Source organism: Lepidochelys kempii, chromosome 14, assembly GCF_965140265.1.
Source record: "Lepidochelys kempii isolate rLepKem1 chromosome 14, rLepKem1.hap2, whole genome shotgun sequence".
NCBI classification, from domain to species: Eukaryota; Metazoa; Chordata; order Testudines; family Cheloniidae; genus Lepidochelys; species Lepidochelys kempii.
In genome coordinates this window covers 18,370,999-18,398,687 of record NC_133269.1, presented here as the reverse complement: position 1 = coordinate 18,398,687, position 27,689 = coordinate 18,370,999, and the positions used below count along the sequence as shown (strand labels likewise).

The 27,689-nt window shown below is 46.5% G+C and overlaps 1 protein-coding gene across 7 annotated transcripts in view; it reads left to right on the top strand.

The window, feature by feature from the left end:
* The window catches only part of LOC140897602 (uncharacterized), a 343,279-nt gene that overhangs the window by 11,456 nt on the left and 304,134 nt on the right, over positions 1-27,689 (top strand). For all 7 annotated transcript variants that reach the window (XR_012154754.1, XR_012154755.1, XM_073310410.1 and 4 more), the window contains one exon: positions 3,446-3,543. Coding sequence is in view for 4 of the 7 variants with exons in the window: in XM_073310410.1 (XP_073166511.1) it covers positions 3,490-3,543 (54 nt within the window). In the remaining 3 variants the exon portion in view is untranslated. The remainder of the gene's footprint in view (positions 1-3,445; positions 3,544-27,689) is intronic.

Sequence of the window (27,689 nt, the reverse complement as noted above, 5' to 3'; positions counted from 1 at the left end):
GTGACACCTTATAGACTAACAGACGCATTGGAGCATAAGTTTTCGTGGGTGAATACCCACTTTGTCGGATGCATGTAGAGGAAATTTCCAGAGGCAGGTATAAATATGCAAGCAAGAATCAGGCTAGGGATAATGAGGTTAGTTCAAGCAGGGAGGATGAGGCCCTCTTCTAGCCGTTGAACTAACCTCGTTATCCCTAGCCTGATTCTTGCTTGCATATTTATACCTGCCTCTGGAAATTTCTACTACATGCATCCGACGAAGTGGGTATTCACCCACGAAAGCTTATGCTCCAATATGTGTGTTAGTCTATAAGGTGCCACAGGACTCTTTGTTTATTTTAAAGAAAGTTATGAGTGAATGAGAATGGGGTTTATCCCAGGAACTGTCCTGTAATCAAAATTGTACTATTCATTATACGTCAAGAAGGGGAAGAATGGCCTTGTGGGTAAGGCCCTGGAATGAAACGCAGGAGATCTGAGTTCAATTCTTCACTCTGTGTGGCTGCCTTAGTGACTTTGGGCAAGTCACTTCTCTCCACGTTGAGTCCCATCTGTAAATGAGTGTAATACCACTTCTTTTTTGTATCTTGTCTGTGTAGGTTGTAAGCTCCCTGGAGCAGGGACTGCCTCTAGCTATGTGCTAGGCCCTGTAGGTGCACAATCTTGTGTGGGGCCCCTAAGTGCTACTGACTTACAAATAGTAAGTTATCCAATGTAAACTATTTTGTACTGACTGATGCACGTAAAGTGTAGTTGCCTTGGTCAGTTTCGCAATGGCAGCATGTGGTTAAAAGCCCTGCATGAACAAATGCACAATTTACAATCATGCTTCAAAGATACTACAACAGGTCCAAGAAAGGTCACATAAAGGGAGCCTGGGTGGGATCTGGGGACATTCTGAAGAACACAATTCACCCTTAATTTAATAGAATGGTCCATTCGATAGAGAATATATTGTAAAGTTCTCTCAGGTTGGATGGCTTCCAGTTGTGCCTGGCCTTTGAAGTGCTGATTAGCTGGGCTGGGAACACGCTGATAAAAAGTTAATTTCTATTTGCTGTTGCTTTGTAATCGGATGAACACGAAAGCAATTAAATATTAAAACATACAAACAAATAACGAAGTCACTGTAATTAGCCAAAGTTTGATCACTGTCATATTTATTTAGGAGGAGATGATACGTCTCAGCAGGTGACATTTTAAATACCCTTGGCCACTTTGGTGGTGTCTTCAGAGAATGCTGAATAATATACAGAGGATTTAATTAAACCCCATTGTAAATCATCTGTGATGACAAGGCAGTGACAGCCACATGTTGAAAAGAGAATTAGGCCTCAGCAAGAGATATTAATTAACTATTTTCCATAGGGTTCAACCTAGACTTCTTGCTCTGAGGTTTGAGTTTATGTGAAAGGGGGCTTGTTTGTTGCTGAGGGTGTTTGCTTATCTTTATAAAAAGTTTAATTCAATTTCGATGTAATCCCTAGAACACTACCTTTCTTCCTAGGATTTAACAGCCCTTTAAAAATGTGAGCATGTGTTGTTATCCCCATCTGACAGCTGGGGATAACTGAGGCACAGAGCAGTGATGTGACTAGTCAGTGGCAAATCTGGGCACTGAATCCAGTTCACCTGAGTCCCATCCCAGCATGTAGAAGATGCTTCTGCAGAAGAGACTGTACTGAGGGCTTTCACAAATTGGAGGCAAGGGATTTATTTTTCATTACCCATTGGTGGATATTTTGAGAGAGGAAACTTTGTGGGCACTGAGGTCTGCTACTCACCAGCTGTGTCTGAAATTCATGGGAGTCTGAGATCTTTATTGTGTCAATGGACACTAGGAAAGAAGCTCATCTGTTTGTGTTATAAATGAAGGAATCCTTTGGAAATGCTGGTGTGTTGCTTTGTGCCTTAAAATAAAAGGAAAGAGAAAGGAACCTCATAGGATTTTCTCAGCTTCGTTAGTGTAAGCAAAACTGAAGGTTTGTTTGCCTGTATGTAGTGTCGTCCAAACCTCATTGGGCTAGAGATTTCATACTAACAGGCTTTCTCATGGTACTTCTGTCACTTCTGTCATAAAGTGCAGAGGCTCCCCTAATTCTGCCAAACAAATGAAGTTAACCAAACTCTTTTTAATACCAAAGACTTCCATTTGGTTTGAGTAGGGGGTTAATTTTTTCTGCTGGTCCTTTTCCCAACTAGTTGTACCCTGCTTTTTAAGTACATTTTAGCAGACTCCTAGACAGTGGTTAAAAGTTTCCTGCACTCTTGAGGTTATGGGGAAAAATCATTGAGTGAGCCTGTGGGGCTGTCTAGTAAAAATAGCCAGTGTTGGTCAAAGGACTGCCAAAACAAGAAGTGGGTGTCAAGATTTCAGGGGATGAAAGAGTCAAAGCCTAAGATGCCTGTGTTGGGAAAGAGGGACAAAGGGGAGCTATGGGAAAGCCATATGAAATAATGAATGGTATGGAGTTTGCCAGTCAGGTACTCCTGTTTGCCTTTGCCCATAAAATAAGAATAAAGGGGCAAGTAAAAATTAAACGGCAACAAACATATAAAAAGAAACAATTTTTTACACATCATATGATTAATCTATGCAACTTGCTGCTGCAGGGTTTTATTGTGATTATAAAGCCAAATACCTTTGAAAGAGTTAAAAACAAGATTACACATTTATACAAATAACATTAGCACCTACTGTTAGAGAAGAGTGAAATGGAAAATTATTAGGGCTACCAATTCTCATGCAGCAAGGCATATACTGATCACTAGTTGGCCTTAGGAATCAATTTCACTCTGTAGCATAGTGTTGCACAATGAGGTATATTATGGGGGTTTTGCACCATCCTCTGAAACATCTGGCATTAGCCACCAGCACCCGGGACAGGAAACCAGATTAGAATGGGCTGTTCTCCTATGAAAACAGATAAGCTGGGCATTTTTACCATGACTCTAGCTGAGTCTTATGCATGTGAACGTTCCTCTACCCAGAGTGCTACTTAGGTGATAACGTACAATGCAGCAATGAATGGCTTTTGTGAGCGGTTACACACCTGAGAGCAGATGAGTGGGCTCCAGTGCCGGGAACCGTATTTCTACTATGACAACGTAGAAGGAGGTGGGGGACCGAAGGCCCTGATTCAGCAAAATACTGAGGCATGCGCTTAATCTTAAACGTATGAATAGTGCCGCTGATGACATTTTAATTACTCGTGTGATTAGTGTTAGGGATATGGTTAAGAATCTCGAAGAATTGGGGCATAGGTGAAAAATTGTTCATGGGCAGGGCTCATGAGTGCAAGACAGAGAGTGACCTGGGTGGGGAAAGGAGTTATGGGACTGGACACACACATGATATGCCTGTCAGTGCAGTTTGTGAGAATCGTAGCTGTATTTTCCCTTCCTGTCAAACCAAACCAACTCCCTCCTTTCTTTCCTCCCAGGGGCACCACTGAACTTCAGAGGCCATCAGAGAGAATGAGTCTGAATGGCACTGTGTGGAAAGATCAGCACAGAAGCGTCTGTAGTCCTTCCCGGTCAGGTAAGGCGATCGGTTATCTTGGATTGCCGCACACAGGTCTCCAGCGCTACTTTTGCTGCTGGATGGTGTGATTTGCTCAAGTGACTTTGCATTCCAAGGGACTCATTCTCCTCTCACTCCCACCCATGTACACACTGGAGGGGAAAAGTCGTACTATGCCTACACCTCGCAGGGCTGTAAATGTAATTGTATCCGCTCAAGAATGGGACTTGGATGCCACTGTGGACAGCTCAATGAAGACTTCTGTTCAATGTATGGCTGTGGTCTGAAATGCAGATATGATGCCAGCATGAATAAGGAGTGGGAAGGAGACTAATAAGGAAAAATTATAATGCTATTCTATAAATCAGCCTTGTCTGGAATACCGTGTGAAGTACAAATCACTCCATTTCAAAAGAGATATTGCAGACTTAGAGGGGATTCAGAGGGGGTGACCAGAATGACTAGGGGCCTGGAAAAACTCTCCTCTGAAGGGAAATTGGAAAAGATTGGGATTAGATTAGAAAGGAGACCAATAAGAGGGGATGTGACACAAGTGTATAAAAATAATGAATGATACAGAGGAGGTATCCTGAAGCTTCTGTTCTTTTGGTCTCATAACAAGAACAAGGGAACATTAAATGAAATTAAAAGATGTCAAAACTTAAAACTGATAAAAGGAAATAATTTCATGTTGTGTGAAAAAGCAAAATGTGGAACTCATTGCCACAAGATGATGTTGAGGCCAAGAACTTAAAAGATTCAAAGAAGGTTTGGACGCTTTAGATGGATAATAAGAATATCCAGCATTGTTATAGTCATTGTTAACAGGGAAAAAAAAGTACTGGAAGGGAGTTTAAGCCCTGAAATGAGAGGCTTTAACTAGTTTTTAACTATTGGGGTTTAGGATGAGGCTTGCATCGGGGCACATTACTTCACATCAGCCCACCATGGACTTCTTGTGTCTTCTCCTGAAGCTCCTGGCATGGTTAAAGACAGGACACTGGTCTAGATGGACCAGTATGACAATCCTTATATTTCTGTGTTGATTGAAGTTCAATGGAGTTAGACCAGTGTAATCATGCTATGAAGGAGAGAAGAATCATGCACTATAATTAAGGCTACGTTTTAATTATGGGTTTTAGTAAAAGTCACGGACAGGTCATGGGTAGTAAACAAAAATTCACGGCCTGTGACCTGTCCATGACTTTTACTAAAAACTTTGGACGGGAGGCCCATGATAGTGTTGGGGGTGGGGGTGAGGGAGAGAGCTGGGTCACGGCGCATGGCCCGGGCCACCACTGGTGCTGGGGAGGACAGGCCGCAATGCACGGCCCAGGACCCCTGCTGGTGTTGGGGGGAGGCTTTGGGGGGGCTGGTCGGGGTTCCCTACCCTGCTTCATGTCCCTGCAGCTCCTTTGCAGCAGAGGGGCCAGGGTCCCCCATGTGCTGCTCCTGCCACAAGTGCTGGCTGCTGCAGCTCCCATTGGCCGGGAACCACAGTCCCCCCTGGTCCCTCTACCAGCTAGGAGCTGCAGGGCCATGCCAGTGGGAGCCCCCGTCCCCGAGGTAAGCACCCCCAACACCTTCCAACCCCCTGCACCTAGCCCTGAGCCCCCTCCCACACACCCAAACCGCTGCTGCTGCAGAAATCCCGGAGGTCACGGAAAGTCACAGAATCCATGACCTCTGTGACAGGCTCGCAGCCTTACCGATGATAATATCCCAGTAAATAGATAGAGGTGTGTGTGTGTGTTGATCCTGTGAGATGCTACGCTCCCATAAATCTTGTTGAGGCCATGGGGCGGTGTGGTAGCTTGGTGTTGCTCACAGAATGTGGACAGTGTACCCTGAAACCTTGGGGGTGTGTCTTGTTGGGGGCCTGTCTGCACTGGCTGCCTGCCCTATACCTGCTGCTTCCCCACAAGTTCCACACAGACCTGAACCCAGCTGCAATGTCCAACAGTTATACCCTGTCCCACATGTTGTAGCCTGCTCTGTTCACAGTTCCCTGGCAATTTCTCCTGCATTCAGCTTCCCTGCTGTTCCTGGCGTAACATGCCGCTGCTGCCTCTTCATGGCCCAAATTACTTCCTTAACTGCCTTAAACCGCGAGACAATCCTTCCTGTTCCTTCTGTGCCCTGCTTCATTCACTACACACTTTACAACTTCTGCCTCAAATGGGGCAAGCAGGGCCGTCCCTAGAGGGGTGCAGCACCTGGTGCGGAGTTTCTAATCTGCCGGGGGGTGCTCCCCCTCCCCCGGCTCCACCCAGGCCCTGCCCCCACTCCACCCCTTCCCACAAGGCTCTGCCCCCACCCCACCTCTTCCCGCCCCCACCCCACTTCTTCCCCGCCCAGTTCCGCCCCTCCCCTGAGCGCGCCGCTCCCTCATTCCTCTCCTCTGTCCCCCAGCGCCTCTTGATTCCACAAAACATCAGATCCGCGAAGAGGGAGGGGGAGGCGCTGATTGGCGGGGTCTGCCAGTGTGCAGGAGGTGCTAGGGAGAGAGGGATGTTCTGGTAAGGGGGCTCCTCCTTGCCCCCTCGCCTACCACTTGCCTGCCCATTCGCCTCCTCACCCCGCTCACTTGCCCACCCACCTCACCTCCACACCTGAAATGTGGGGCCCCCTAAAGCGCGGGGCCTGGGGCAGTCGCCCCGATTCACCGTACTCAAGGGACAACTCTGGAGGCAAGAGTCCTATACAGAAGTGCCTCCTTTGCTTCACAGCCCTGATTCACTGACTGAGCAACGTCCATCCTGTGTATGGAATGGGGTAGGGGTCCTGTGGAAAAAAATGGCACGTGATCATGAATTTAAAGATTGTATTGTACAAGGGGCTGAATTTAGATTGCTTGGACAATCTTATTTCCTCCATTTCTAAACTTTTGAGTGTTTGACTTTACAACCTTAATGGTCTTTTAACATAGTGTTTTGGATATAATCTATGGATAAAGTGCCAGTAGATGGTGCTCAAGAAGATATAGCATAGTTCCTGGGTATAGTAGGACCCATAAAACTTCTTGCTGTGCACCTCAGATGGCTTCCTTTATATCCACTATTAGCAACTGTCATGTTCTGGTCTGGAAATTCAGTGTAAGAAGTGAGGAATCCAAATCGTTGAAGCAGCAGCAATTGTTGGTTGATCCTCGTTCTTGTCTGATCATCTCCATTTTCTTTGCACCGTTTGGGTTTAAACAGCTTCACGGTCTAGAAATCCTGAGCCAACTCTCTCCTCAGTTGACCCCCTTTTATGCTTTGCTTTCAGCTTATTTGTAAAGTGACATGAGAATTTAAATGGAAAGCTGAAGTTAATTGACCTAAATGAGCCAAGAGCCTTCTGCTGGCTTTATATATATACACACCTGTGTAGCCCCAGCTCTCTTGCTTAACCATGTTCCAGATCAGATCAGATTGCCTAATGCATATTGAAGCAGCTGTTTTAACACAAACAATAATATGGTAACATCTAGACACCCTAATTGAGATCAGAACCCCATTGTCCTACACACTATGTATACAGAGAGATAGTCCCTGCTCCCAGAGAGCTCAGTCTAAATAGCCAACACAAAGGCTAAGAGGAGCAACACGGGCATACAGAGTAGCAGTGACTTGCTCAAGGCCATACAGCAGGTGAACAGCAGAGCTGGGAAAAGTCAAGGTCTATCGACTCCCAGTCTAATGCCCCGTTCACGAGACTACACTGCCTTTACAACACAGTGTAGCCTTTTAGTGGTTAGGTTTCCTCAATAAATATTGCATTTTATCATTAATAGAAGCAATGCTCCCAACTTCTAAAATATGTGGCACCTCAGACAGTGAGGGACTTATTCCCATGGCTATACCCAGGCATAGTTTGGGCAGGCATTGTAGAAGTTTCCAGAGCTCTTCTAATGCATCTCAATCCTGCTTAGACTTCTTTCGAGATGTTATGCTCCATTCTACCACCGCACCTTGTTCTTGAAGTGCTGCATCCTCTGCTGTTGCATTCTGTGGCTACCACAAATCTTTCTCAGTGCACCTCGTTGCCGACCCGCAGAACCCTCTGCCCGTGCTAGGCCTGGTCTGCATTAAGAAAACTAGCACCAGTGTAACAAAATCGGTACAATTACACTGGTGCAAACTACCCATTGTAGTTGTCCTTAGACCAGTTTAGCTTAATTCAGTTTCCAAAATAACCAAAACCAGTAAAATCATGACTTAAAAGTGGCTTAAGTGCATCTGCATTAGGGGTTTGATCTAGTGTAAGTGCACTGATTTAAAAGTGATTTAGTTACATGGTGGAATTTTTCTACTCTAGATGAGCTCCTAGTCCAGCCTGGAAGGTGGGTGCATGGCAAGTATGGGGAAATGGGCGAAAAGAGAGGACATATCCTCAAGGCTCAGATGGGGATCCCCGGGAAGCACAGGGCTCATCGTTGCATCACAAATGGAGGGGAGGCAATGTGATCTAGTGGATAGGGCATGTGGCTGGGAGTCAGGAGATCTGGGTTTTATTTTTTGACTTTGCTGCTGACCTGCTGAGAGACCATGGGCAACTCACTTCCCTCCTCTGTGCCTCAGTTTCCCCTCCTTTGTAAAGCACTGAGCTCTCTGGATGAAATTTTCAGTTCATATTCTATAGATAAAGGAGCCTAAAGAAAATAATCTTCAAACAAAAGACTGGCCACAAATTTGGATCAAAATCCAAGTGTCCTCACAACATGGAGAAGCTCAGGTCTGAGATTTTGATGGGACCCCTGCCCTCCCCCCTGCCCCCGCCCTGGGCTTCAGATTTATTAATCCTTAGATAATTTGCACTTTATGGAAATGTGCCAGTGGAGAGGGCTCTCCGAGGGCGCACCATTCTCTGGACAGGAAGAAAGCAAGCCGTCTAGTTAGGTGAAGAAATGCCAAACTGCCTCTAGCAGTTTCATTTAGGGAGCCCTCTTGTGGCAAATGCTAAACATGTCTGAGGCTTTCTTAGAGTGCTGGCTTGGTACTTGTAAACAATAACAAACTAAATAAACCTACAAAGAAAATGTGTCTAAACAGAGAATATTCCCATCTCTCTCCACCCCGCCACTGTTTCGAGGGTTCTCCTTGTCCACAGACTAAATAGCAGTAAAGAATAGTGACGCTTTGTGAAAGTGAGACAGCAAACCTGTTACAGAAACAGCACTCCCCCTTTAAACTTGGTGGGAAGAGAGATGCTTTGGTGATCCCTTAGGCAATTTAGTTTAATGCTGTTCTATAATCTCCCTAGAATCCACATGGTGTCTGCAGTGTGTAGAATGCACTTGTTTTGTACCTCTGCTATTATAGAATATGATGATACAGAACATGACTGAATTAATCACTTTCCTTTCATGCACCTGGCAAACTGGCGGGACTTGTGGGGGTGGGGGGGTCTTTGTGCTGATGATTTGGACTCATTAAAAGTCTCCAGCCTGGTGGGGGAGCAGCAGTATTGCTGTTCAGAACACTGTACGGTGATATCAGGAAGCAACTTTGGAAACAATCCTAATTGTCCCTGTTTGCTCCAGTTTGATTGCATGGTACATTTCTTCGGAGCAATTAGACTGAATGGGAAGGGAATGAGATCTTGTGCCAGAGTTGTCTAGGCTAGGGCCAGTTGTTGCTCCCATTTCAAACCAAAATCAGGCGAGAGAGAGGATGGTCCTGCATCTCTTGGGATGGAAGACTGGGCGGAGCATTGTCACACCTTGGTTAGCATCATTCCAATGAAGGCTCCCTTGCTTGTGGCTCATTGTTGGTTTAAATACTGCTTTTGGGGGGTGTAGCAGGTGGCACAATTTTGCACAGGCAATTACCCATTTTATGAGTACAAATCCGAGTGTTGCTCATACGGTGCAACCACACAAACTCTGTGGGCACAACTTCAGGTAGATGTCTTCATCTGAATGTTTTTTCCGTACAGATATATTAGAATTGCCTTTGTTTTTAAGGTGATGTACAGAATTGCATGCCCATAAGAAACTGCTACGAAGGAGAGTAATAAAGATATGTTTGCCCTTTTATGGCAGGCAAGGATCTCCAAAACTTGTACAAACACAAATGAAAGTTTTGCAGCATTATTCCTGTTTTACTAAAGAAGGTGACTGAGGCACAGAAAATCTAGTTAGTTTTCCCAAGGCTACACAGCGAGTGTGGGAAAGAGCCAGGAAAAGTTCTCTTGACTCCCAGGACAAGGCACAAGGACACCTTCTTCCCTCTGGTAATTCGAATGCCATGCCCCCTGCCCTTCCCTACACTCTTAACATCTGCAGCGGCTGGTGACTTTCAGATAAAAGTTGGGAAGGTGACATGAAGACCTTTTAAACTTCCTTCACTTTCAGTCAAATTTCTTTGACAGATTTCTATATAGATCTTATTTGTGAGTGAAGCTGACAGAACCCTGAGGGCTCCCTGTTCTTTCGCAAGCAGCCTTCTTTCCCTCTCATGCTCTCTATTGTCAATTGGGATAAGACCTTGACTGTGGCTTTTTTCCCTCCTCCTTCTGATGTCTCTTCCCCATGCCCGATGATGACTCCCTGTTTATACAAAGTGGAGATGACATCTGCACTGGGAGTTCCTTATTTCTTCCACATGTTATTGTAATGAGCAAAATAAAAATGAACAGCATTAGGTAATGTCATCTGCTCGAAAAGCCGGGCTAGGGCTTGTACCTGTTGCTGCGGGGAGATGGCTCTGCTATGCTGATTGAAATAATTAAAGCCCACTGAAACATTGGGGACATTTCTGGCTTGGGAATGTCATGTTAGACTGCAATAGAAAACAGATGTTCCCTACTATATTTATTCTCTAAGTGAAAGTATAGCAGATGCAAAACAACATTAAAATGGTATCAAGGCTGTAAATACTGCTCATAATTACTGCGCCAGCCAGGTAATGTCATTTGCAGCAAGCCGACTTTCTCCAAAGGATGCTGCAGGCACATCCCGGATGCATAATGTCTTTTAAATGACAGATTTGTGCATTTTCCTCCTTTTTAACATATGTGTGGGTAAGCTTAAGTGCCCATGGGGGAGCTGAGGAGAGTGCTGGATAGTTAGATGTAGTGGGCAAGATTCTGCACTCGCAGGTAGGAGATGTACTGGGAATGGAGAGTAGAGAACAGCTGCATGTTAGTTACAACAATCATCCTGCTGGCAAAGAGCAGGAATGACTCGGGCTAGACAGCCACAGTGTGGTGTGAAAAGGAGCAGTGTGCGCTCCTGCAGACAGACACAAGCCAGTAGGGTCACTGATATGTAAGAAAGAGAGATCCTGATGGCAACAGTGACATCAGAGACCTAGAGGTGAGGAATATGAAGGAGAGACATGAAATATGTGAAGGAAAAGCTGACTAGGAATCAGAACAGCATGAGGAGGGGGAGTGAGGGGAACAGAATGGGGGGAGGGGGGAGGAGGGAAGGGAGATGAAATGAAGAGGAAAAAGGAGACCGTACTTAACTTGTCAAACTAAACTTAAATTAAGGGGTGGGGGGAGCTCAAACATTATAGTGCAAAATTTCCAGTGCACTCTTTAAAAAAACAAATAAAACCTCAGCACCCCTTAAGAACTTTAAGAATTCAAAAGGGACAATAAGTAGAGACTGAGGGGGGGGGGCACCTGGCATGGTGAGCAGGAGGGAAGGAGCCTATGAGTTTTTCTCTCTATTAAGAGGAGCTACAGAAAAGTGTGAGCACCCCTTTATGTTGGGGCAGCAAACGTCCCACAGTAGTTAGGCAGATGTCTGCCAACTACTGTGCTTCTATCTTAAGGTTTTATACTGCAGCCCATCACCAGAGTATCAAAGCACCTTGCACATAAAACCAATAGCAACAGAGAAGCTCCTAATGGACTCCATGGAGCCTCTGGCAATCTCAATTTTTAGGGTAAAACCTCTATGTGGGGCAGGATTTCTTTTTATTTTAAAATTATTAATTTACTTTTTTAAACAAGTTAGTTTTGCTTCAGGTATGGTTTTTGTGTGCTTGGGGATTTTGAGTAAAAGGGGTGCCAATGTTAGGCATTCTTAGGATGGAAAGGCCCCTTCAGAGGAAGGGTTTGCAGTATTTCCCAAAGATGGTTAGACTCTGGATTTGCCTGATCGCCTCCAGAAACGTGTTCCACAGCCAGATCCCCTTGACTGAGAATACTTTGTCTCCTACAATCCTGCACTTCATCTTGGGCTTTATGATCTGGTTTGTCCCAGAAGAGGTCAACTGTCATGGTGGTTCATAGATCTAAATTTGGTCTTTAATATAGTTGGGCCTAATCCATTAATTGCTTTGAATACGAGAAGCAAAGGCTTAAACTGGCATTGGACATTGATTATGTCTACACTACCTGCCGGATCGGCAGGCAGAGATCGATCCAGCGGGTGTCGATTTATCGCGTCTACACTAGAAGCGATAAATCGATCCCTGAGTGCACTCCTGTACTCCACCGCTGCAAGAGGCGCAGGCAGAGTTGACGGGGGAGGGGCAGCAGTCAACTCACTGTAGTGAAGACACCGCGGTGAGTAGAGCTAAGTATGTCGACTTCAGCTACGTTATTCATGTAGCTGAAGTTGTGTAACTTGGATCGACCCTCCCCCCAGTGTAGACCAGGGCTAAGTGGGGAGCCAATGGAGGGACGTGAGCATGGGCCTGTTATGATCACAGTGGCTGAGACTACAGAGAAGATGGGTAGCTACCTTACATATGAGCTGCAGTCTACCTAGTGTCTTCAAGTTCAGCTACCATGAATTTCTGTAGTGCAGCCTGGAGGTGGATGAATGCAGAGATGAATGGGGTTAGGTCCTTGCCCATGAGGAAGAGATGAAGTTTCCTAGCTAGCTGGAGATGAAAGAAGGCGTTTTTAGATACTGCTTCTGGGTGGATAAACTTCATTCTCTAGGCAGAATGAGAGCTGCAGAACAATCCTTCTCTGAGGTTCCTAGGGACCTTTTCCTTACTCATCCTCTTCTAGACACTGTGCTCCCCTTTCCTTGTTGTTTTTTATACTTTTCAATAACTAGCTTGATAAAATGCAGCTTGCAGAATTGCGTCCATAGCCTGAGAGCTGCCCTGTGTTGTTTCTGTGTAGCACACAGTGCTCTGGGCATCAGGAGCTAATGGCTTAAGATGTATCTCAATCTCTAATACCAGCAGGGGCAGGGTATGAGCTAGAAAGCTGATGCTATCAATTTAGCTTGGACGTGTGGCTAATAACCTGCCTGGGGGTGACCCATTGCTATGCTATAGATGAACTGGTCAGCAGTTACTGCTAATCCCTCTCGTAGGGCATGGTATGTTTTATAGGAAGATGTAGCCTGCTGTGGGGAGTTTGAAGTCTGTGGTTTTCAATAGTTTAAGGGAAAAAATGCTACATTTTCTTTTCTTTTCTTCTTTCTTTTACAAAACCTTTGCATTTCTGCAAAAGATATTCCAAAGGGGTTGGGTCTCCCCTTGCTGTGTGTTTGTATCTCTTGTTAATGGCTATAGAAGTAACATATATGCACTGAAGTAAGAATTCCTGGGAAAGTAAAGTACTGTATTACAATGTAAGTATTTCTTCATACAACACACAGTCAACCTATGGAACTCCTTGCCAGAGGATGTTGTGAAGGCCAAGACCATAACAAGGTTAAAATAGATAAATTCATGGAGGATCAGTCCATCAGTGGCTATTAGCCAGGATGGGCATGAATGGTGTCCCTAGCCTCTGTTTGCCAGAAGCCAGGAATGAGCAACAGGGATCCCACTCTGCTGACCACAGTCCTTCATGGAGCATGGACAGCACAAGGAGCAGCCACAGGAGCAGAGAGCTTGCCTCTCCCCACCAATGTCTCTTGAACCTCCCTGCATTTGTGAATGTGGCCCGCAGTCTTTGTGACATGTGCACACAGACCCCCTCAAACAAACACCCACTCTGATATGTTTACAACTGCAATACACTTTTAAAAACAAAAAATCCCCTGCTGAATCAAATTATCTAGAGAGATCAACCAAATGTGCATTAACTAATCAAACTGTGATTTCAAATTGATTATTGCAAATTGCCAACAATAATGGAGTTCTCATAATGGGAATAATAAAGGTAGAGGCTGTAGCAGGTACCTTGGCTGCTAGCTAGGGATGAATTTATGTCCCCTTTCCCAATACAGAGATCTCTCTGTGAGTTGATAACCTTGGATTACTGTCCTAATCTGGATGTCCCCATTACCAGTGCTGGCACAGATGCTTGGCTTGCTGTTTGTTTCGTGCCCCTCCCCCACTCCTCTCTTAGAATGCATGCCTCACATTGTCCTGCCAACTGCATGGTGAGGTTGGCGGTAATTGGCAGAGTTCCAGCGGGGAGTGCTGAGCTGCTGATTACAGGCATTTCTCACACTTTGCAATGTGGGCAGCAGCCCTGTGCACCTTCACGCTTGTTTCCTTGGCAACCAAATCACTCTGCCAGAGCGCTGCAATGTCAAAAAATAAAACAAGATGACACCAGAGCGCCTTAAAACCCCTTCCCTGCTCCCCAAATCTGTCGCTCCCTGAAATCCTGTGTGTTTCAGAGCCGCCATGTGCTAGCTGGGCATGCCTGGCTGTTAGAAAAGGAGTGAAAGAAATCACTCTTCCTTGAAGACCGTCTGCCGACATATCCAGATCAGCCAGATGTTTAAGGACTGTTAGACTGGAAAATGGCTTCTGAGCAAGCCAGAGAATGTGTACACTTTCACACTTGTAGGAGACTTAAAGTGGCTTAAGATGGCTGCACCAGCTGCTCCCCCTGTATAGCCCCAGCCCAGTTGCTGAGCAAGGTAAAAAAGAAGTAGAATGGTTTTGTGTCCGAGACAGTGGCCTAGGCTTTGGGAGACCTGGGTTTTAATCCTAGCTCTGCTACCCACCTGCTGCATGTGACCTTGGGCAAGTTAATTCATCAGTTTTCCCTGCTATCTTTTGTCTGGCTTGCCTATTTGGATTATCTGTTACTAGGTGTTTGTATGGCACCTTGCACAGTGAGGACCTGATCTTGGTTACAACATCTAGGTGCTATTGTAATACAAATCATGAATGATGAGCTACCACTCAAACTGACAAACATTTCAACTGTTCCATAACAGGATGGACGCAGTTACACCCAGTGCTCTGACCTCATTCTCCTTCTAACATTTCCCTATAGTTTTAACCATATCTCCACCTCCTGAAACCTGTGCTGACAAGTGGCAGGGTACATAGAACTGTGGCTCCCTCTGGTAAGAGGCCTAGGCTAAATTAATGACTGTTTTGCAAAGTGCTGACATCCTCTGATGGAGGACCACAGAGCAGAGCAAATTATTATTACCTATTAATAAAGGTACAAACTCTTCTTTCTTTGTGGTGGCACTTAATGCCACTTACTGTCTTCTCAAAAGGTCATCCCAGATTAGAATGGTTGACACTTTCTGATTTATTAGTTCCTCTTTCTTCTAACTTTGGGTTCCCAATTCTGGTTTTGGAGCAATATTTTTCCACCGAAAGCTCTCATGTAAATCCCAGTGCAAACATCCATAACTCATCCCTGCCCCTTGCTCCCCTATTCCACATCTAGAGCACCTGTGCTTTTTCAATGGTGGTTGGTGAAAGCAGCTCTGGAGTCTGGACACCAGCTGGCAGTCGTGATGTATTATCAACACATAGAATAAAAATATTTAAAGAGACTGTTCTTACTGGATCAAGATATGGCCAGTTTATTTCCCCCCATCCCCACTTTTTAAAGACAGTACAAAATAGATGCTCAGGAAGAGGGGGTGTTGATTCGCACAACTGGCTTAGTAAGAGAAATTCTGCATTGATGTAACTAAATATACAGGGACTTTGGTAAATGGAATGCAGAACCTTTTAATTTCAGGTCACTGATTTTAGTGCCTCTTAGTATGGTGAAATGACCAGAAATGATTCTGGTGGATGTTTAATGGGTAGCTTATATGAGGTGAGTTGGTGGTGTCAATCCATTGGCTACTTTACATGGGCCCCTATCCTTCCCCCCCACACCTCCACAAAAGAAACCATCATCAGCATTAGCCACGTGGTTGGCAGTTTCTGTCAGTAGAGTCGTAAGGACTGACAGTGCATGGAGACTGAACTGTGCCTTCACTCCTGTGGGTGGTCCTCACAGGTCTCAGAAGAAGGACTGGGAAGCTTGTTTCTGTTCTGGCCATACTGCACCTCTTGTGGATTAATCAAGAAATTTAGTTTTGTAGCCTTGTCAGTTTGGCCCCTTTCACCACTCTAACGTTTACTTTAAAAGTACAGTTGGACAGGTTTAACATATTTTCCAGGGTATATTGCATTCAAGCCCCCCTCACCTGAAAGGTGAAAGAGTTGTCAGAACAAAAGCATTCTCCATGTCACAAGGATGCCATCTTAATACCTCCCCCAATGCACACAAGTTATGAGCATGTCCTTTGAGCAGATTTGCATCCCAGCTTTGTCATGGTACCTATGAAAGCAATGCTTTGTAAGACGAAATGTATCTTTCTTCCATTGGCAAATATGGGGTCAATGTGGGGTGTCTCTTTGTATTCGTGTGTATGTAATGTACTGGCCAAATGTATATGTCCCACCTGAGGCTGTTCCATAGACTGCAGTGGTTCTCAACCAGGGGTACATGTACCCCTTGGGGTATGCAGAGTTCTTCCACAGGGTCCATCAACTCATCTAGATATTTGCCTAGTTTTACAACAGGCAACATAAGCACTAGCAAAATCAGTACGCACTAAACTTCCATACAGACAATGCCTTGTTTATACTGCTGTACATACTATACACTGAAATGTAAGTACAGTATTTATATTCCAATTGATTTATTTTATAACTATATGGTAAAAATGAAAAAGTCAGCAATTTTTCAATAATAGTGTGGCTGTGACACTGTTGCATTTTTATGTCTGATTTTGTAAGCAGGTAGTTTTTAAGTGAAGTGAAATTTGGGGTACACAAGACAAATCAGACTCCCGAAAGGGGTACAGAAGTCTGGGAAGGTGGAGAGCCACTGCCATAGAGTAGTGATACCTGCTAGTGCTGCCAGCTTATGACTTGGATCTGTTGGATCCATTGGTTGAGGTCTGTCCTTGAGAGATACAGGTGCCTGGTTCAATACTGGCTGACGTCCCCCGGTTTATATATAAACCTCTTTTATTAAGATGAGAGTTTATATTCACAAGTGGGTATGCCCATGTTGCCTGATACTCAAGCTTACCTGTCGGGGTTTGAATGTAATCCCCTCCGGTCTGATCACCATAAACACTTTGATAACCTACCCTTTACCAGCTGTGAGAGAAGTCTTATCACTCTTTGCTAGGGAATTTGCTCCTATGATTCTGAAATACCTGTCTAATGTACAGGAGATAATTTCTATGGAGAAGTTCGTCCTGTTTGTACAGGACCAGTCTTTGGACTATTAAATTACTGTGTAGGCACCATGGTGTGCGTGTGTGCAGCAAATTAGCCTTTGGATGGCTAAACCACTGATTCTGTCTTCATTTGATCATGCTGTGTGTCGGGAGAGAGGGGGAGGGAGCTATTTCCTTCCTTCCTTCCTTCCTTCCTGGGATTCTTTAGTATGAAGATCCACCACTCTTGTGGCCATACTTCACAAGGAAAGAGGAATGACTTTCCCCTTGTTAAGACAAGTGGATTGGTGTAGTGTGAGGGGAGAGAGCTCCCTGTGCTATGACTCCTGCTTTTAATAAGAACGGCCATACTGGGTCAGACCAAAGGTCCATCCAGCCTAGTATCCTGTCTTCCGACAGTGGCCAATGCCAGGTGCCCCAGAGGGAATGAACAGAACAGGTAATCACCAAGTGATCCATCCTCTCTCTCCCATTCCCAGCTTCTGTCAAACAGAGGCTAGGGACACCATCCCTGCCCATCCTGGCTAATAGCCATTGACGGACCTATCCTCCATGAATGTATCTAGTTCTTTTCTGAACCCTGTTATAGTCTTGGCCTTCACAAACATTCTCTGGCAGGGAGTTCCACAGGTTGACTTGTGCATTGTGTGAAAAAATACTTCCTTTTGTTTGTTTTAAACCTGCTGCCCATTAATTTGATTGGGTGACCCCATGTTCTTGTGTTATGAGAAGGAGTAAATAACACTTCCTTATTTACTTTCTCCACACCAGTCATGATTTTTGACTTCTATCATATCCCCCCCTTAGTCTCTTATCAAGCTGAAAAGTCCCAGTCTTATTAATCTCTCCTCATATGGCAGCTGTTCCATACTCCTAATAATTTTTGTTGCTCTTTTCTGAACCTTTTCCCATCCCAATATATCTTTTTTGAGATGGAGCGACCACATCAGGACACAGTATTTAAGATGTGGGCATACCATGGATTTATATAGAGGCAATATGGTATTTTCTGTCTTATTATGATGTATCCCTTTCTTAATGATTGCGAACATTTGGTTTGCTTTTTTGACTGCCGCTGCACATTGCGTGGATGTTTCAGGGAACTATCCACAATGACTCCAAGATCTCTTTCTTGAATGGTAACAGCTAATTTAGACCCCATCATTTCATATGTATAGTTGGGATTATGTTTTCCCAATGTGCATTACTTTGTATTTATCAACATTGAATTTCATCTGCCATTTTGTTGCCCAGTCATCCAGTTCTGAGAGTTCCTTTTGTAGCTCTTCGCAGTCTGCCTGGGTCTCGACTATCTTGAGAAATTTTGTATCATCTGCAAATTTTGCCACCTCACTGTTTACCCCCTTTTCCAGATAATTTATGAATATATTGAATAGGACTGGTTTTAGTACAGACCTCTGAGGGACACCACTATTTACCTCTCTCCATTCTGAAAACTGACCATTTATTCCTACCCTTTGTCTCCTATCTTTTAACCAGTTACCAGTACATGAGAGGACCTTCCCTCTTATCCCATGGCAGCATACTTTGCTTAAGAGCCTTTGGTGAGGGATCTTGTCAAAGGCCTTCTGAAAATCTAAGTACACTGTATTCATTGGATCCCCCTTGTCCACATGCTTGTTGACCCCCTCAAAGAATTCTAGTAGATTGGGGAGGCATGATTTCCTTTCACAAAAACCATGTTGACTCTTCCCCAACAAATTATGTTCATCTAGGTGTCTGACAGTTTTGTTCTTTACTATAGTTTCAGCCAGTTTGCCCAGTACTGAACTCAGGCTTACCAATCTGTAATTGCCGGGATCGTCTCTGGAGCCATTTTAAAAATTGGTATCACGTTAGCTATCCTCCAGTTATTTGGTACAGAAGTTGATTTAAATGATATGTTACAGACTACAGTTAGTAGTTCTGCAATTTCACATCTGAGTTCCTTCAGAACTCTTGGGTGAATACCATCTGGTCCATAAAAGATCAGGAAGGACTTTCCATTCATATCCCATCAAATGTTTCTTCTTATTGGTCAGAGCAGTGTAAGCGAGTAATTCGGCTCTTAGCTCAGGTCCTGGTGACATTGCCTCCACAGCATCCTCAGCTAAGGTTGCCAGGCATCTGGTTTTAAACTGGAACGCCCAGTTGAAAAGGGACCCTGGTGGTTCCGGTCGTGTTAAAAGTCTTGTTGGTGGCACAGCAGGGCTAACGCAGGATTCCTGCCTGCCCTGGCTCTGTGTAGCTCCTGGAAACAGCAGGCATGCATGGCTCCTAGGTGCAGGGGACGGGGGGCTCCACGTGCTGCCCCCACCATGAGTGCTGGCTTGCAGCTCCCATTGGGCCAGGAACTGTGGCCAGCCGGAGCTGTGGGGGTGGCGCTTGCAGGCACGGGCTGCACACAGAGCTCCCTGGCCCTTCCCCTCTGCCTAGGAGCTGGACATGCCGGCCGTTTCCAGGAGCAACCTGAGGTAAGCACCGCCTGGCCAGAGCCCACACCCTGAGCCCCCTCCCGCACCCAAATTCCCTCTTGGAGCCTGCACCCCAACCCTCTGCCCAGCCTTGAGCCCCCTCCCACACTCTGAACCCCTCAGCCCCAGCCCAGAGCCCCCTGCTGCACCCCAAACCCCTCATCCCCAGCCCTACCTCAAAGTCTTTACCCCCTCCTGCACCCCAACCCCCTGTCCCAGCCTGGAGCCCCCTTCTGCATCCTTAACCCTCATTTCTGGCCCACCTCAGAGCCTGCACCCCAAACCAGAGCCCTCACTCTCTCCCACACCCCAACCCCCAGCCCCAGCCTTGTGAAAGTGAGTGAGGGTGGGGGGATGGAGTGAGCGGGAGGCGGGGTCTAGGAGAAGGGGCAGGGGCGTGGCCTTGGGAAGGGGTGGGGCAGAGGCGGGGCATGCATGTTCAGTTTTGTGCGATTAGAAAGTTGGTAACCCTATCCTCCGTGCATGCCCACTTAGGGTATGTCTGCACAATGAAATTAAGTCGAATTTATAGAAGTTGGTTTTTTAGAAATTGTTTTTATATAGTTGATTGTGTGTGTCCCCACACAAAATGCTCTAAGTGCATTAAGTGCATTAACTCTGCGGAGTGCTTCCACAGTACCGAGGCTAGCGTCGACTTCCGGAGTGTTGCACTGTGGGTAGCTATCCCACAGTTCCCGCAGTCTCCACCGCCCATTGGAATTCTGGGTTGAGATCCCAATGCCTGATGGGGCAAAAAACATTGTCGCGGGTGGTTCTGGGTACATGTCGTCAAGCCCTCCGTCCCTCCCTCCCTCCGTGAAAGCAATGGCAGACAATCGTTTCGCACCTTTTTTCCTGAGTTACCTGTGCAGACGCCATACCACGGCAAGCATGGAGCCCGCTCAGCTCACTGTCACCGTATGTCTCCTGGATGCTGGCAGATGCTGTACTGTGCAGCTCCTGGAAACAGCAGGCATGCTCCGAGGTGCTCCTGGCCGCCTTGGTAAGGTCGGTCTGGAGCGCCTGGGCGGACAAGGGTGCAGGGACTAAATTTGGAGTGGCTCGACAAGGTGATTCTCTTTAGTCCTGCAGGTAGTCCTATTGTACCATCTTATGGTGAGCAGGCAGGAGATGAGGTTGGCTTGCAGTCCTACTGCACCGTCTGCTGCCAGCCAAAGATGTAAAAGATAGATGGAGTGGATCAAAACAAGAAACGGACCAGATTTGTTTGTTTCAGAGTAACAGCCGTGTTAGTCTGTATTCGCAAAAAGAAAAGGAGTGCTTGTGGCACCTTAGAGACTAACCAATTTATTTGAGCATAAGCTTTCGTGAGCTACAGCTCACTTCATCAGATGCATACTGTGGAAAGTGTAGAAGATCTTTTTATACACACAAAGCATGAAAAAATACTTTGCCATGTACATTGGTCAAACCGGACAGTCTCTACGTAAAAGAATAAATGGACACAAATCAGATGTCAAGAATTATAACATTCATAAACCAGTCGGAGAACACTTCAATCTCTCTGGTCACGCGATTACAGACATGAAAGTTGCGATATTACAACAAAAAAACTTCAAATGCAGACTCCAGCGACAGATTGTTGAATTGGAATTCATTTGCAAATTGGATACAATTAATTTAGGCTTGAGTAGAGACTGGGAGTGGCTAAGTCATTATGCAAGGTAACCTATTTCCCCTTGTTTTTTCCTATCCCCGCCCCCTCCTCAGACGTTCTTGTTAAACCCTGGATTTGTGCTGGAAATGGCCCACCTTGATTATCATACACATTGTAAGGAGAGTGGTCACTTAAGCTATTACCAGCAGGAGAGTGGGGTGGGGGGAGGTATTTTTTCATGCTTAGTGTGTATAAAAAGATCTTCTACACTTTCCACAGTATGCATTCGATGAAGTGAGCTGTAGCTCACGAAAGCTTATGCTCAAATATATTGGTTAGTCTCTAAGGTGCCACAAGTACTCCTTTTCAGATTTGTGTTCATTTGCTCCCCTGTCTCTCCCTCCCTCTGTCTGTGAAATCAACAGCTGACAATCGTTTTGGTGAGGTCTGTCAGGGGCACCTTGAAAACTTTAATAGAGATTCAGTCCTGCCTGAAATACCAGAGGGAGGGATAGCTTAGTGGGTTGAGCATTGGCCTGCTAAACCTGTGGATTTTAGTTCAATCCTTGAGGGGGCCATTCTGTGTGACAGTTGTTTTTGTTTCTCCTTGATGTAAAGCCACCCCCTTTGTTGATTTTAATTCCCTGTAAGCCAACTCTGTAAGCCATGTCATCAGTCGCCCCTCCCTCCATCAGAGCAATGGCAGACAATTGTTCCGTGCCTTTTTTCTGTGCAGAAGCCATACCACGGCAAGCGTGGAGCCCGCTCAGATCACTTTGGCAATTAGGAGCACATTAAACACCACACACATTATCAAGTAGTATATGCAGCACCAGAACCTGGCAAAGTGAAACCAGACGAGTAGGTGACGTCAGCGCGGTGACAAGAGTGATGAGGACATGGACACAGACTTCTCTCAAAGCATGGGCCCTGGCAATGTGGGCATCATGGTGCTAATGGGGCAGGTTCATGCAGTGGAACGCCAATTCTGGGCCTGGGAAACAAGCACAGACTGGTGGGACCGCATAGTGTTGCAGGTCTGGGATGATTCCCAGTGGCTGTGAAACTTTCACATGCGTAAGGGCACTTTCATGGAACTTTGTGACTTGCTTTCCCCTGCTCTGAAGTGCATGAATACCAAGATGAGAGCAGCCCTCACAGCTGAGAAGCGAGTGGCAATAGCCCTCTGGAAGCTTGCAATGCCAGACAGCTACCGGTCAGTCGGGAATCAATTTGGAGTGGGTAAATCTACTGTGGGGGCTGCTGTGATGCAAGTAACCAACACAATCTAAGATCTGCTGATATCAAGGGTAGTGACCCTGGGAAATGTGCAGGTCATAGTGGATGGCTTTGCTGCAATGGGATTCCCTAATTGTGGTGGGGCCATAGACGGAACCCATTTCCCTATCTTGGCACTGGAGCACCAAGCCGGCGAGTACATAAACCACAAGGGGTACTTTTCAACAGTGCTGCAAGCACTGGTGGATCACAAGGGACGTTTCACCAACATCAACGTGGGATGGCCGGGAAAGGTACATGACGCTCTCATCTTCAGGAACTCTGGTCTGTTTCAAAAGCTGCAGGAAGGGACTTCATTCACAGACCAAAAAATAACCGTTGGGGATGTTGAAATGCCTATAGTTATCCTTGGGGACCCAGCCTACCCCTTAATGCCATGGCTCATGAAGCTGTACACAGGCAGCCTGGACAGTAGTCAGGAGCTGTTCAACTACAGGCTAAGTAAGTGCAGAATGGTGGTAGAATGTGCATTTGGAGGTTTAAAAGCGCGCTGGTGCAGTTTACTGACTGGGTTAGACCTCAGCGAAACCAATATTCCCATTGTTATTACTGCTTTCTGTGTGCTCCACAATATCTGTGAGAGTAAGGGGGAGACACTTATGGCGGGGTGGGAGGTTGAGGCAAATCTCCTAGCCTCTGGTTACGCGCAGCCAGACACCAGGGTGGTTAGAAGAGCACAGGAGGGTGCAGTGCACATCAGAGAAGCTTTGAAAACCAGTTTCATGACTGGCCAGGCTACGGTGTGAAAGTTCTGTTTGTTTCTCCTTGATGAAACCCCCCGCCCCTTGGTTCACTCTACTTCCCTGCAAGCTAACCACCCTCCCCTCCTCCCTTCAATCATTGCTTGCAGAGGCAATAAAGTCATTGTTGCTTAATATTCATGCATTCTTTATTAATTCATCACACAAATAGGGGGATAACTGCCAAGGTAGCCCGGGAGGGGTGATGGAGGAGGGAAGGACAAGGCCACACAGCACTTTAAAAGTTTAAAACCCTAAAACTTATTGAATGCCAGCCTTCTGTTGCTTGGGCAATCCTCTGAGGTGGAGTGGCTAGGTGGCCGGAGGCCCCCCCACCGTGTTCTTGGGCGTCTGGGTGAGGAGGCTATGGAACTTGGGGAGGAGGGCGGATGGTTACACAGGGGCTGTAGCGGCTGTCTGTGCTCCAGCTGACTTTCCTGAAGCTCAACCATATGCTGGAGCATATTAGTTTGATCCTCCAGCAGCCTCAGCTTTGAATCCTGCCTCCTCTCATCACGCTGCCACCACCTTTCAGCTTCAGCCCTCTCTTCAGCCCACCACTTACTCTCTTCAGCCTGCTACCTCTCCTCCCAGTCATTTTGTGCTTTCCTGCATTCTGACATTGTCTGCTTCCACGCATTCGTCTGTGCTCTGTCAGTGTGGGAGGATAGCATGAGCTCAGAGAACATTTCATTGTGAGTGCATTTTTTTCGCCTTCTAATCTTCACTAGCCTCTGGGAAGGAGAAGATCCTGTGATCCTTGAAACACATGCAGCTGGTGGAGAAAAAAAAAGGGACAGTGGTATTTAAAAAGACACATTTTATAGAACAGTGGGTACACTCTTTCACGGTAAACCTTGCTGTTAACAATACATACGTAGCACATGTGCTTTTGTTCCAAGGTCGCATTTTGCCTCCCCACTCCCCGTGGCTAACAGTGGGGAATATTTCTGTTCAGCCACAGGCAAACAGCCCAGCAGGAATGGGCATCTCTGAATGTCCCCTTAAAAAAAGCACCCTATTTCAACCAGGTGACCATGAATTATATCACTCTCCTGAGGATAACACAGAGAGATGAAAAAATGGATGTTGTTTGAATGCCAGCAAACATACACTGCAATGCTTAGTTCTACAATGATTCCCGAGTATGTGCTACTGGCCTGGAGTGGTAAAGTGTCCTACCATGGTGGACGGTATAAGACTGCCCTCCCCAGAAACCTTTTGCAAAGGCTTTGGGAGTACATCCACGAGAGCCGTGAATGCCAGGGCAAATTAATCATTCAACATGCTTGCTTTTAAACCATGTATAGTATTTTAAAAGGTACACTTACCAGAGGTCCCTTCTCTGCCCGGTGGGTCTGGGAGGCAGCCTTGGGTGGGTTCGGGGGGTACTGGCTCCAGGTCCAGGGTTAGAAACATTTCCTGATTGTCGGGAAAACTGGTTTCTCCACTTGCTTGCTGTGAGCTATCTACAACCTCATCATCATCATCTTCCTCATCCCCAAAACCTGCTTCTGTGTTGCCTCCATCTCCATTGAAGGAGTCAAACAACACGGCTGGGGTTGTGGTGGCTGACCCCCCCCCTAAAATGGCATGCAGCTCATCACAGAAGTGGCATGTTTGGGGCTCTGACCCGGAGCGGCCATTTGCCTCTCTGGCTTTCTGGTAGGCTTGCCTGAGCTCCTTAAGTTTCACGCGGCACTGCTTCGGGTCCCTGTTATGGCCTCTGTCCTTCATGCCCTCGGAGAGTTTGACAAATGTTTTGGCATTTCGAAAACTGGAACATAGTTCTGATAGCACGGATTCCTCTCCCCATACAGTGATCAGATCCCGTACCTCCTGTTCGGTCCATGCTGGAGCTCTTTTACGATTCTGGGACTCCATCATGGTCACCTCTGCTGATGAGCTCTGCATGGTCACCTCTGCTGATGAGCTCTGCACTCACCTGCAGCTTGCCACACTGGCCAAACAGGAAAAACAAAACACAAAGCACAAAGATTTAGAGCAGGTTGCACAGCGGAGTCAAGAGACCAGTGAAGAAGCTTGGCAACATGTGACCTCCAGAAGAAGAAGGGGGAATGTCCGGGTTCCAGCAACGCAGACACAGGTAACTAACCGCTTTCATGTTCTCTCCACAGGTACCATTGCGGAGAGTGGACCAGATGATATGTCTGGGGGGAGAAAGCAGAAGGAGACTCCGCTGGTTGGAAGGCATGAGATGCGCTGTCCTGAGATGGGGGGTTCCACGACCACCACTCCCAAGAGAAGGAGGCGGGTGGTGGTGGTCGGGGACTCTCTACTCTGGGGGACTGAGTCATCTATCTGCTGCCCTGACTGGGAAAACAGAGAAGTCTGCTGATTACTGGGGGCTAAGATTCGCGATGTGACGGAGAGATTGCCGAGACTCATCAAGCCCTCAGATCGCTACCCCTTCCTGCTTCTCCACGTGGGCACCAATGATACTGCCAAGAACGACCTTGAGCGGATCACTGTGGACAACGTGGCTCTGGGAAGAAGGATAAAGGAGTTTGAGGCACAAGTGGTGTTCTCGTCCATCCTCCCCGTGGAAGGAAAAGGCCTGGGTAGGGACCGTCGAATCGTGGAAGTCAAGGAATGGCTACGCAGGTGGTGTCAGAGAGAAGGCTTTGGATTCTTTGACCATGGGATGGTGTTCCATGAAGGAGGAGTGCTGGGCAGAGACGGGCTCCACCTTACAAAGAGAGGGAAGAGCATCTTTGCGAGCAGGCTGGCTAACCTAGTGAGGAGGGCTTTAAACTAGGTTCACCGGGGGAAGGAGACCAAAGCCCTGAGGTAAGTGGGAAAGCGGGATACCGGGAGGAAGCACAGGCAGGAATGTCTGTGAGGGGAGGGCTCCTGCCTCATACTGAGAATGAGGGGCGATCAGCAGGTTATCTCAAGTGCTTATATGCAAATGCACAAAGCCTTGGAAACAAGCAGGGAGAACTGGAGGTCCTCGTGACGTCAAGGAATTATGACGTGATTGGAATAACAGAGACTTAGTAGGATAACTCACATGACTGGAGTACTGTCATGGATGGTTATAAACTGTTCAGGAAGGACAGGCAAGGCAGAAAAGGTGGGGGAGTAGCACTGTATGTAAGGGAGCAGTATGACTGCTCAGAGCTCTGGTACGAAACTGCAGAAAAACCTGAGTGTCTCTGGATTAAGTTTAGAAGTGTGAGCAACAGGAGTGATGTAGTGGTGGGAGTCTGCTATAGACCACCAGACCAGGGGGATGAGGTGGATGAGGCTTTCTTCCGGCAGCTCGTGGAAGCTACTAGATCGCACGCCCTGGTTCTCATGGGTGACTTTAATTTTCCTGTTATCTGCTGGGAGAGCAATACAGCGGTGCATAGACAATCCAGGAAGTTTTTGAAAAGCATAGGGGACAATTTCCTGGTGCAAGTGCTAGAGGAGCCAACTAGGGGGGAGCTTCTCTTGACCTGCTGCTCACAAACCGGGAAGAATTAGTAGGGGAAGCAAAAGTGGATGGGAATCTGGGAGGCAGTGACCATGAGTTGGTTGAGTTCAGGATCCTGACACAGGGAAGAAAGGTAAGCAGCAGGATACAGACCCTGGACTTCAGGAAAGCAGACTTCGACTCCCTCAGGAAACGGATGGGTAGGATACCCTGGGGGACTAACATGAAGGGGAAAGGAGTCCAGGAGAGCTGGCTGTATTTCAAGGAATCCCTGTTGAGGTTACAGGGACAAACCATCCCGATGTGTCGAAAGAATAGTAAATATGGCAGGCGACCAGCTTGGCTTAACGGTGAAATCCTAGCGGATCTTAAGCATAAAAAAGAAGCATACAAGAAGTGGAAGGTTGGACATATGACCAGGGAGGAGTATAAAAATATTGCTCGGGCATGTAGGAATGAAATTAGGAGGGCCAAATAGCACCTGGAGCTGCAGCTAGCGAGAGATGTTAAGAGTAACAAGAAGGGTTTCTTCAGGTATGTTGGCAACAAGAAGAAAGCCAAGGAAAGTGTGGGCCCCTTAATGAATGAGGGAGGCAACTTAGTGACAGAGGATGTGGAAAAAGCTAATGTACTCAATGCCTTTTTTGCCTTGTCTTCACTAACAAGGTCAGCTCCCAGACTGCTGCGCTGGGCATCACAACATGGGGAATAGATGGCCAGCCCTCTGTGGAGAAAGAGGTGGTTAGGGACTGTTTAGAAAAGCTGGACGTGCACAAGTCCATGGGGCCGGACGAGTTGCATCTGAGAGTGCTAAAGGAACTGGCGGCTGTGATTGCAGAGCCATTGGCCATTATCTTTGAAAACTCGTGGCGAACGGGGGAAGTCCTGGATGACTGGAAAAAGGCTAATGTAGTGCCAATCTTTAAAAAAGGGAAGGAGGATGATCCTGGGAACTACAGGCCAGTCAGCCTTACCTCAGTCCCCGGAAAAATCATGGAGCAGGTCCTCAAAGAATCAATCCTGAAGCACTTACATGAGAGGAAAGTGATCAGGAACAGTCAGCATGGATTCACCAAGGGAAGGTCACGCCTGACTAATCTAATTGCCTTCTATGATGAGATTACTGGTTCTGTGGATGAAGGGAAAGCAGTGGATGTATTGTATCTTGACTTTAGCAAAGCTTTTGACACTGTCTCCCACAGTATTCTTGTCAGCAAGTTAAAGAAGTACGGGCTGG